Source organism: Condylura cristata, unplaced genomic scaffold (assembly GCF_000260355.1).
Source record: "Condylura cristata isolate star-nosed mole 26May11 unplaced genomic scaffold, ConCri1.0 scaffold00014, whole genome shotgun sequence".
NCBI classification, from domain to species: Eukaryota; Metazoa; Chordata; class Mammalia; order Eulipotyphla; family Talpidae; genus Condylura; species Condylura cristata.
The window spans coordinates 23,733,182-23,745,148 of NW_004567115.1; the positions used below are offsets into that span (position 1 = coordinate 23,733,182).

The 11,967-nt window shown below is 44.8% G+C and overlaps 1 protein-coding gene across 1 annotated transcript; it reads right to left on the bottom strand.

Annotated features, from left to right (window-relative positions):
• Positions 1–6,294: 6,294 nt before the first annotated feature.
• On the bottom strand, positions 6,295–11,573 carry GOT1L1 (glutamic-oxaloacetic transaminase 1-like 1). Its single transcript, XM_004682465.1, has 9 exons — positions 11,459–11,573; positions 10,729–10,910; positions 9,458–9,569; positions 9,093–9,202; positions 8,783–8,875; positions 8,539–8,689; positions 7,342–7,507; positions 6,696–6,838; positions 6,295–6,449 (listed from the first exon to the last, which is right to left on the bottom strand). Exons 1-9 carry the CDS (start codon positions 11,571–11,573, stop codon positions 6,295–6,297), a joined length of 1,227 nt encoding a protein of 408 aa, XP_004682522.1.
• Positions 11,574–11,967: the final 394 nt, after the last annotated feature.

Here is an 11,967-nt window from a genome sequence, read left to right on the forward strand (position 1 = left end):
ACTCTGGCCTGTACCCCAGTTCTGTATGTACAAATAAATAAATCTTTAAAAAAAAAAAAAAAGGGCAGGGACATGAAAGTGTGCTGAGGCTGAGACCTGGATGCATGAAGTCCCAAAGGCACGTGGCTTTGGCATGTAGGGCTTCTAAAACTTGCCTAAGCTGTCAAACCAGTGTTGTGTCTTCATTCCCCAGAATCCTATCGTGGTTGGGGACAAAGCCTAGTGAAACAATCAAATAAAGATTCACACAATAGAAGGAGCTTTACCCATGCAAAAAACACCACTGCTCACTAACTAGTCCATGTGTGTGCTTTCTGGAACATCAGCACACTGGATAAAACCCTGAAATGTAAAGATATATTTATTTCTTTTAGGATTTTTTTTTTATATTTAAAGAACTAGGGTGTAAGCTAGAGATACAGGAGGGTGAGAGGATTCACCAGAGACAGAGTGGGGAGCAGAACTGGCAGATGGATGAAGTACACTGCTGAGGGGAGCAGTGGGTAAGACAGGAGAGTCTGCTGAGCCAGTTGGGTTAGGTCTCTGGCTGGGTATTGAACTCAGGAACTCAGGCCCCTCATGCTGTAGTGGCTGGCGATAGCTTGACAGCACTGAGGTTTTAACACCTGTGCCATCAAGGAAACCCCTTAAGACATATTTAAAGATTGATTTTTATTTATTTTATGCATACAAGAGCTGGGGTTTGGGCCAGAGCTGCAGGGTCAGGGGTGGGGCTGCTGAGAGGATTCACCAGAGACAGAGTAGGGAGTAGAACAGGCTGACTAACTGAAACACACTGTTGAGGGGGAGCAGTAGGTAATATAGGAGAAGTCTTCAACTCCCTGTGGGTTAGCTCCCTGGCCTGGGATTGAAATTGGTGGCTGCTGATAGTTTCATAGTGTTGATACTTAGTCCCTTATGCCACCAGGGATATTATCCAAGTGCTTGGTCTGATTTACTATGGAATCTCAGACTCCTTAGAACAGCTTGAGTTGACTGAGGAAAGGAGGAAATTAAGACCAGGAGGAGCAGGCAAAGCCAATGAAGCTATCCTGAGCTGGGTAGAGTGAGTCAGCCTGACCAATGGAGGGGCGTGTGACAAACTACAAGTAGCCACCACCCAGGACTTCACCTGGGCGGCATTCCAAAGACAGTCAGGGACACCAACACGGGGAAAACACACGTGAGAACAGACCCCTCCCTCCCCTCTTCCTTGGGACCAGCTGAAGAGCCTTTAAGGGGAGAATAGGAAAGAGGTCCATCTCCCAAGCTCCCCTTTGCTCTGACAGATGGATTGGAGAACATTACCAGGATAGAGATGTCCAGCTTCTCAAGTTAAAAGTTCAGGTTTCAGGCCCTCCCTGGTGGCACAAAGGGTTAAAGTGCAACACTATGAAGCTCTCCACAGCCACTGCAACATGAGGTTTGATCCCTAACTACGGAGCTGACCCACATGGTGCCCAAAGACCAGCCTCCCCAGCTGCTCTCTTCAGCAGTATGCCTCAGTCAATCCATCTGTTCTGTTTCCCACTTTGTCTCTGGTGAATCCTCTCAAGCCCCACACCTCTGGCCTGTATACCAGTTCTTGTATGAATAACTAAATCTTTAAAGAAAAAAAAAAGTTCAGGTTTTTTCTGGGGTCTTAAGCTTGTTACATAGCACCCCCTGCCGTCAGAAAGGTCAGGAAACCCAGAAAAAGCAGGGGAATTTTGACACCCTCCCCAGTGACCCCAGCCTACTCTCCAACCTCTCCTCCATCAAAATATACCAATTCCCCCTAGTTGTGCTAATCCCACCATAGCACCACATCACCAATCCCGACTTTATCAATTCCCATCAGTAAAACAAATGAGCCCAAGTGCTTTCTTTGAGTTTCTGTACTTCCTGGTAGTAAGGGGTGGTTAACAACTCAGTTCTGGTAGACTAGACCTCTTATGGAGGACGTGCTGCCTCGTGACTTTTTTAAAAATTGTAGTCAAACACATATATAATATAAATTTTACATTTTTAAGCACACAGTGAAGAATTGCTAAATATACTGACATTCTTAGGCCAAACACTGAAATTATTTTTCATCTTATCTCGTCACAACCTTAACAAGATAAATGTGTTTTCTGCCCGATTTTATATTTTACTGGCAACGTCAGAGAATTTTTTTTTAATACAAATTGTGGCAAAAGGAAACAAAAAAGAGTGGAGATGTGTGTTTCCCAGAAAGATGGGCACTTACTTTGTAGGAGGGTCAGGTAAAAACCTCACTGAGGTGAATTGAGAGCCTGGTAAAAATTGACCTTGCCAAAAAAACAAAACAAAACAAAACCCAGAAAACCTTATGGTAAAGAGACAGCATGTGAGCATGTGCAAAGGCCCTGAGACAGGACTTTTGTGTGACTGGAGTTTGGGGAGCAAACGAGAGAACGGTGCTTAAATTTTAAATCAGAGTGAGTTCACCATTCAGTGTCGTAGAGAGAGGAACAAGCACAGATTTAGGTGGCCAGGAAGGTCAAGAGAACTGGATGGAAACCATAAACACAGGCGAAAGCCTGCTGGGGGCGTTCAAGAGCCGTTCTGAGTCCATACCTCAGTCCAGTAACACTCCTCTCGCTCTCTCCTACCCCGCCAACATCCACCACCCTCCACCCTCTTTCACTCCTCTATCCCAGCTGGCCCAGCAGGTCAGCTGTGGGCCTTCCTGGGGGTTCACTCCCTATGCTCTCGGGCGGGAGCCCAGTCACAATACTTAGATAAGGAACATCTTCCTCAAACCGCTGAGCTCCCTCCCACCTACGTGGCTGGCTGGTGGATGGGCTACACAACCCAATGATGAGAGACCCTTAGCAGGACCTTAGCGAAGCTCCCTCAGTCTCTGCCCTAGCGGAGTTCCAGAATCTATGCCCTTGCCTTTGCTCAGCCAAGCACCTGCAGATGTAGGTTCACCTGAAGACCACAAGATCCCCGATAACAGCAGGTCTCCCTCTGGGTGTTGATCAGTACACTTTGGAATACTTCCTCTTCTGTGCCCCTTGCCAACAGACACACATACACACACACACACACACACACACACACGAGACAGAAGGAAGAGTAGATAGTAGAGGTTGTACCACCCCCTGACTGAGTTACATAACTCTTTTATTAATAATGCTTATTTATTAGAAATTCTGCCATAGCAGAAAATTATATTCTACCTTTTGATGAGAGTAGTGTCAAGAAAATTTCTCAATAGCCAGTGACAGTATATACTTAATTATTAAAAAAAAAAAAAAGAACAATTATGGCCCTCCCTGGTGGCGCAGCGGGTTAAAGCACAGCACTGAGAAGCTGAAGCCGCTTCCGCATGAGTTCGATTCCCACCTGCCCGGGAGGAGACCACATGGCGAGCCAGACCTCTCCTGACCCGCCCGCTGCTTCCCTCAGCAGTGTACTTCATCCATCTGCCTGTTCTGCTCCCCACTCTGTCTCTGGTGAAGCCTCTCACCGCCCCTGAGCCTCTGGCCTGTATCCCAGTTCTGTATGAATAAATAAATAAATCTTTAAAAAAAAAATTATAGGACAATCAGAACTGTAGATAAATGATTTTACATGTGTGAACATAAGTTATTGGCTCTATGATGCCGTTATTTGTTGACTTGGAGATATGTGATGATGATGATATTGTGATTATTTTTAAACAGGAAAACCCCTGAATTTTAATAATGCATGCTAAAACATTTATATATGAAAGAATGTGACTTGCCCCATAATAATTTGGAGTTATGCATGGAGATATAATGAGAAACAAGATTTGACCCTGACAATTTTATTGAAGCTGGGAGGGGAGAGTAAAGGAGATCATTATATCATTTTTCCAACTGTGCCATGAAAATAGTTCAGAATAAAAAGATTAAATGCATGAATACTTAAACCTAGAATAATCAGGTATCTGAAATTAACTTAAGAGATATTTAGGAAAAAAATAATTTCAAGGAAGACTTCCATGTACAGTGATGAGAAATGAAAAACGGAGTCCATTTTTCCAACTAGAAACAAAGAATAAGAGGACAGCATTCTTTTCCTCAATTTCTGCCTGAATCCTGGGTTGAAAGCACCAGGGTGAACCACTTGTAGGGAAGGTCAGAGGCAGTTCTATTTCTGCAGTCCATTGCTTTCTAACCTGCATAACCCAAACATCATTTGTATTGTTTCCTTAGGCACAGGGGGTAGAGAAGAATCTGACTAAATTTTATTCTCATGTTAATGCACATTTGAGAATAGTTAAAATCTGCCACCTGTAGGAACTGTGGATTCTCCAGAATTCTTCTGATATTGAGAGTAGAAACCCTTAACACTGGAGACAATGTAGATTTAGAGAAGAACCAACATCTAAAGATAAACACAGAGACCCAAGACAAATCCATCTTTAAACAACAGAAAACTAAAGAGAGTATTGCTTTTGCTCCATTAACTTGTTTGCAATCCACCTCACTATGGAGCCTCTAAACAGAAGCAGACATTTGTAATTATAATTGTAAGAGTAATTACAATCTATGGGAAAGATATTTTGTAGGCAGGAGCCCATTAGCTTGGTGGCCAGGTTTTGGAATCTGAATTCCAGTCCTCTGAAACTGATTTCCCTGTCGGGACAATCTTCAGGAAATGTAAGGAAACAAAAATGAATTTGCTTAAATTCTTCTCTTAAACTCACCTAAACTCTTCACCTAATTAAGGGTTACTAGAGTCTCCAATGTTCAATGATTCATAGAAGGACTCATAAAATCTAGATAAACTGTGAACTCATGGTTACAATTTATTGCTGTGAAAGGATATGGATTGAAACCTAAAGAAAAAAGATGGGGTTCAGGGGAAACCAAGCACAAGCTCCCCACGTAGTTGCGCAGATTTTAATTTTCTCAGTATCAGTGTGTGACACATGTGTTAAGTGTTGCCAACCAGGATTACCAACTTTGATATCCAAACTTTTTGCCGGGGTCAGTCACCTATGCACACAGTCTCTATATAACTGACCTTAATTAAGTTAAACTAATATAGCTTGTCCAAAGATCTCAGGCATTCAAAGTCACCCTTATTTTGTGGAATACTCCACAGGCTCAAAGGTCATTTCCCAGGAACTGGTCAAGGGCAATCCTGTAGACTCTTGGAAGGCAACCAAGTCCTGGTGAGTTAACCTTTTATTGAGACACTCATCTAGCACTAGCTACATGTCACCTTTTATTGTTATTTTACCATGTAAAATTATCTCCACAATTTGGATGTACATAAACATAAAAGCAGGAATTGTGGCTTACACCTTTTAGCATCCTGAGGATTTACAGAGTTCCATGTATTAGAGAACACTTTAATAGATATTAATTTTTTATTATCATGCCAACTACCCTTGTTCAGGTTGTTCCCTGGCCTGGGATATTCCTTTTAGATGTTATCCCAGTTCTAGCCATCTAGTAATATCCAAACCAAGTCCTACCTTTTCATGAGAGCTTCCCCAACTACTCTGGCTCACATGAAGGTTTCTAAATTCCTAATCTAGTGAAATTTTTCTTACATTCAACTTTGAAATGTTGCTTAACTATTTTATATGATTAAGACTTGTCTTCTAACCACTATGGCCTCAGTCCAATCCCCAGTCAGGAAACTGACCCACATGGCACAGCAGACCTCTCCTGTCTTACCCACTGCTCCCCTCAGCAGTGGATTTCAGTTAATCTGCCTGTTCTGCACCCAACTCTGTCTCTGGTGAATCCTCTCACCTCTGCCTTGTACCCCACTTCTATGCAAAAATAAATAAAATCTAGTATGTTGAAATTTCCTCCCCTATGTGATGGTATTCAGATGTGGATGGGTCATGAATACAGATTTTTGATGAATGGATCACTGTTTTTGTATGAAAGCCTCAAAAATCTCCCTCACTCCTTTTTCCACACAAGGTTATATCTTGAAGGTGCTGCTTATGAGCCAGGAGGTAGGATCTCACTGAATACCAGATCTATTTGTGCCAGGCTTCAGAACTGTGAGAAAGAACTTTCTGTTGTTTAAAAGTCACCGAGTCTATTGTGTCTTGTGATAGCAGGTCAAACAGTCAAAGACACCACAACAAGACCTTTATATATTGTGTGCTCAGTAGAAATTAGATCATCAATGTCATTCCTTTCTTCTGTGGGCATTTTTTCCCCTCTCTTTGCTGAGGCCAGACCAATGCTTGACAAATATATGGAGAGAGAAAGTACTCTGCAGAAAAATGAGTTGTAGCAATGAATAATCAGCACAGGATTTTTGCAAAGATTAAAGCTTTTACTCCAGTCAAAAATCATTTACTTCTTTGGTATAGAGAATAGCTTCATTGATGCTCTCAGTGATGTAATCTATGTTGCTGGCATTGATACAGGTGAAGTTAATCCGACCACTCTTTGGGATGTAGATATGCTTCTTCTTGACCAGGTACTCCAGCTGCTGGACTGATGATATCAGGGTCTCAGATCCTGAACTACCCACCTCTAACTTCCCTTGAACCCAGCATGAATGATGGAGGGTAAAGAGTATCTGCATTTTGGGTGAGTCCAGAAAGTCTTTAAAGCAGTTCCACTTTTCTCCAGAAAGAATCAAAAGCTGTGTGAAGCTAGAGACTGGTCACCTAGTTGGTAAAGTTTAATGCTCAAATATAAGCCCAGAGTCAGAAAGGGGAGACACACCTAGACACTTACAGTTGAGCCCAAGATAACTGTGTGTCCCAGTCTGGCTAGTGATGTGCTCCCAGGAGCCAGGGGTCCCTAGGAGTCGGAGCTTCTCCTTCACCTTTTCCTTGATCAGCATGATATTCTCCACAACCCCTTTTAGACTCTGCTTCCTGTCAAGGAAGAACAATAAGAAATCAGAGTAAGAGATCCTCCCAGGTCATCCTCCTTGTTACCATTCCACTTCATTTCCCTTCCAAAGTACTGATGCAGGCACATCAGTAGACCTCGGGACCTGGGATGGTTGTGAACGGGGGAGGGATTTCAGTCTATATTAATTTAAGCAAGTCAAGTAAACTCTGAGGCATATTTTGCCAGGGTAGCATGCTCTTAGTGCTGCCACTCTCCTGCTTTATAGAATTCAAATAATTCACTGTCCTGTGTCCAAAAAAGAATGTTCTATGACCTAATCCCCCAAGCAGAGCAATCCTTGGCATGGCTGCTATTCTTGAAACTGAGTATACAGTGAGCCCTCAGTACATAATCATGAATGAATTGGTGAATCCATGGAGTAAAGGGGCAACATGAGAGGCACCTGGCCAAATTCCATGAATCAGCTAATCTGTGGTATCCAGGGGCCCTGCCCATCCCTTTTGCCCCTACCGTTCACTGTTACCATTCTCCCTGCAGGGCAGGGTTACTGAGGATGGAGGTGATGATGCGAGCACCCATGGTGGGAGGGGTTAGCCACAGGGCCCTGGAAATAGTCTTCAACTGGGAGAGGACACACAGCAAGAGCTGGTTGTTGAGAGTCACCACGACCAGGATCCCCACTCCTTCATCTGCGGCATTGAGACAGACAGCCTCATTCTCAGTCTCTTCCTCCCTTACCAGAGCCATCCCCCTAGGACTCTGTCTCCAAATTTGCAGTAGAAAAGAGTGAACAAGATTCACATCCCAGCCTAGCCAAGCTGGTCTCCAGCCTTCTGGAAGTTGCCAGAGACTCTTCTAGAAAAAGTGCCCATCAGAAAGAGTCTTGGGGCCTTCCCTGGTGGCACAAGGGATTTAAGCGCAACACTATGAAGCTCTCCACAGTTACTGAAGTGTGAGTTCAATCCCCGGCCAGGGAGGTGACCCATATGGTACAGCAGAGCTGCCCGCTGCTCCCCTCAGCAGTGTATTCAATAGATCTAACTGTTGTGCTCTCCCACTCTGTCTCTGGTGAATCTTCTCACCTCCCGCACCTCTGGCCTATAACCCAGTTTTGTATACATAAAAAAAGTAAATAAGTAAATAAATAAAAATATTATTTTTAAAAAAGAATCTTAAAAAAGGAAGGAATTTTCAGACCCTCCCTGGTGGTGCAATGGGTTAGGATGCAGCACTGCAAGTGACCCATAGCTGCTTCAGTGCAAGTTTGATCCCTGGCCCCGGAGGTGACCCACAAGGCAAGGCAGACCTCTCCTGACCCGCCCGCTGCTCCCCTCAGCAGTGTACTTTATTGATCAGTCTGTTCTGCTCCCCACTTTGTCTCTGGTGAATCCTCTCACTGCCCCTGCACCTCTGGCTTGTACCCCAGTTCTGTATGAATAAATAAATAAATCTTTAAAAAAGGAATAAAAGAAAAAAACCTTTAAAAAAAAGGCTAAGTATAATCCCCCTTGTTTTACAGTTGAGCCAACAGAGTTCTAAAGGAGTGAAATGATTGAACTAGTTCAATAATAGGGCTGAGACGATATCACAAAATCTGACTGCTAGCTCATTGTTAATCTCTTCTGCTCCTGGTGCTCTCCAGAGGGTGGGCGATGCCAAAAATACTGGCAGTGCACCACTTCATCATAGGCCCTCCCTTCTCCTTCTGCCCACACCATACCATAAATGCCAAAACTCTTGGACAGGAATTGACTGCAGAAGAATTCAAAGCCGTGACACACAAAGTATTGTAAGAACCTAGTATCGTCTTCCACATCACCAGTTAGGAAACCTTGACAGGGAATGTCAAAAAATGGGAATATCTGCTTGATCTATAAGAGAAAGGAGAATGAAAAAGGATGAGACTGAGGGAGGAGATGGAAGAGAGTGAGAAAAAGTATAGTCAGGGAGGAGGCTGGGCTCACCTTCATGGTAGACAACAAATTTACCCACTGATTTTGTGTCAGCTTGCAGTTGCCAATGTTCCCAAGCACAAAGATGCTGCCATGAGGGGCCTGCTGCAGGTGGAGACTTTCATCAGGAACTTCCCCTACCAAGTGCCAGTGGCACCAGGGCACTTGGTGAAGTGATCCTCTTTGTTAGTTCTTACTAAAGACCTAGGCGATCTCACATCTAGAACACGCCTTGGATGGCAGGTGGGTAGTGGGGAGGAAAGGGAAAGAAAACTATGAAGCAGGTCCGGGGAGAAGTTTCTAAGCGGGGCTCTGTCTGTACCTCTACCACATCTAGGAGCATGTCTGGGTCCACACACAGCTGTTTGGAATTCCAAAAGGAGTGCTCATAAACTCTAAAGCCCAGGTCCTGGAAGATGAGTCCATGATGTTCTGTGGGGACAGAGTCTGCCATCAGCTGGTACACAGGACATGGAGTGCTGGAGACACATACTAGAGAAGGGTCACTGAATGAGGGTCGCTGGATGGGCAACGGGACTGTAACAGGAAAAGGGGGTGCATACCTTGGCTAGTCCACCATTTTCCTTATGACAGAGAGTGAAGTCAACAGTGAAGATTGCAAATGGGGTGGAAATCAATAATAGGGGGCGGGGAACTTCTGTCACCCTCACCTTTCATGACACTCACCTTTTTGAGAAGAAATGATGTAAACTGTTTGAGAATCCTGACACCACGTTTTGAGGAACTGGGCACCAAGTTGGAAGGCACCAGCCTCACCAACAGTGTGCAAACCCCCTACCTAGGAGGAAAAAATACACAGAATTAACCCTTTAGAAAGAGGAATGGGTCACTAACACCAAATCAGATTCAGGTCATTCCTTTCTGGAAAGAGCTTGCAAATGAGCAGTATGGGCTAGAGAAAATATCACTGGCTTTGGGTGCTGATCCTGGCTCTGCCCTTCAGTTGCTAGATTGTTAGGCTCTGATCTTGGAGGTGCCCCCCAAGGTCTTGGATTTCAGACTGTGAAGCTCTTGCCTCTCAGTGAGGAAGGGAGGGAGGGCTTATGTTTCATTTTGTATGACTGCTCCCCCCCCATAAAGAAACTATTATTTTAATATACAAGATAAAAACAAAAAGTTTAGAGCCCTCCCTGGTGGTGTAACAGATTAAAGCACAGCATTGCGAAGCTACCAGCAGCCTATTTGGCATGAGTTCTATGGCCAGGGAGGTGGCCCACGTGGCTTGGCAGACCTCTCCTGACAGTCTGCTGCTCCCCTCAGCAGAGTACTTTATCGATCTGCCTGTTCTGCTCCCCACTCTGTCTCTGATGAATCTCTCACTGCCTCTGCAACTCTGGTCTATACCCCAGTTCTGTGTGCACAAATAAATAAATCTTTTTAAAAATGTTTAATACTTGGAGAGAGGTGCTATTTTTCCGAATGGTAAGAAGGAGTGCTGTTGATTTCACAAAAATAAAAAGTTGTGGGGCCTTCCCTGGTGGCGCAGCAGGTTAAAGCACTGCACTAAGAAGCTAAAGCGACTTCCATATGAGTTTGATCCCCACCTGCCCCGGAGGTGAGCACATGGTGTGGCAGACCTCTCCTGACCTGCCCGCTGCTCCCCTCAGCAGTGTACTTCGTGGATCTGCCTGTTCTGCTCCCCGTTCTATCTCTGGCGAATCCTCTCACCCTCCGCATCTCTGGCCTGTACCCCAGTTCTGTATGAATAAATAAATAAATCTTCAATAAATAAATAAATAAAAAGTTGTATCTGGGTTTAATGAAATTACTGTAATTCTTTAAATTGGCAATTAATTCTAATCTTCGCTTGTCATTAAGTTCGCTAAATAACAAAGTGTCCATATACATAAGAAATAAAGGGTGGAATATTTATTCATTCCTTTTTGCCTTCATTATCAGTTGTGTTGAGGGGGGCAGGGGTGGGGGGTAGCTCTCACCCTGTTCTCCATAATGGCTTGGTTGTGCTTTCCAAAGAGGAGCTCCAAGGAGGACTGGATGAAGGATTTCATGCCCATCTCGGGCATGTACTCATAGTCCAGGGAGGGATCCCGTGAGATCTGCAGTCGGATCTTGGGCACCACGGAAGAGGTCCAGGGCTCACCTTCACTGTTCAGGCAGACTATGAGGGAGGGAGCAAAGAGGCCCTGTCTGGGCTCTGCAGACAGCCCACAGACAGGGTGTCCCGGCTTTCCTGGGCTTCAGAAAGTCACCCATGAAAAGAACAACTTCCCTTTTGCCCCTCTTGGTAAACACAATGTGACTGTATATGATTTTTATGCCTTTAGAGAAAACAAATGCAAACCTATGCATTTTAAAGGAAAAAGATATATGTGGGAGTGTTACAGGCACATAAGCAAAGATGACACAGAACTTCAGTGGCAGGCTGGTTGCAGTGGGAGGAAGAAAGTGTGTACAGAGTCCATGCAGGTGCTGAAGCATGTTGCTGGGGAGGAGAACCTAGCTCTTACCAACCTCTAGCAGCCCCTAGAAAGGAGCCGATGACCCAAAATGCCCTTGCACTTCTCCCCACTGGGCAACTCTGTTCACGACAACTGACTTCTCTGGCGGAGGCTTGGGCTGTCTCCCAGTTTTCTAGAACAGTGGAAATCTGCCTCCTTGAGGTAGTTAAGAGACAAGTCTCACACTCCTAAATCACTAGGCATTTACCTTTATAAGCCAAGAAGGTCTTATGAGTGTGATTGTCCTGTTTGTAGATCTTTAGCAAGCTGCCTTCTAGCTTCCGAGCTAGAGGCACATCCATGAACACTGAAAGGGTCGGCATCACTGAGATGAAAGCGGAGCCAAGACTCCGACTTCAGTTCTCTGCTCTTCCTTGCTTCTAGCCTGAAGCCTTCCTCGGAGCCTGGGCCACAAGGGCTTGCCTCTTTCCAGAAGGTTGGCTGCTCTAGTGCAGAGGCTCTGGACACCACAGCAACAGAACCCCACAATTTCAGTCTCCATGGTGGCCAGCCTCAAGTGCTATGGGAAGATTCCATGGAGAAGAATCCCTGAGAGAGTGGACTACGGGACTTGGAATGCCCAGACACTTCTCCCAACCCATGTTCTTCTCTTCTTGTGTGTAGCCACAAGTGGGCCAGTCCAAGATAGCCTGTCAACCTCTTAGAAGAGAGGGCGGGGCAAGCAGCCAGTGCCTGGCATCACACAAGCCAGGGGTG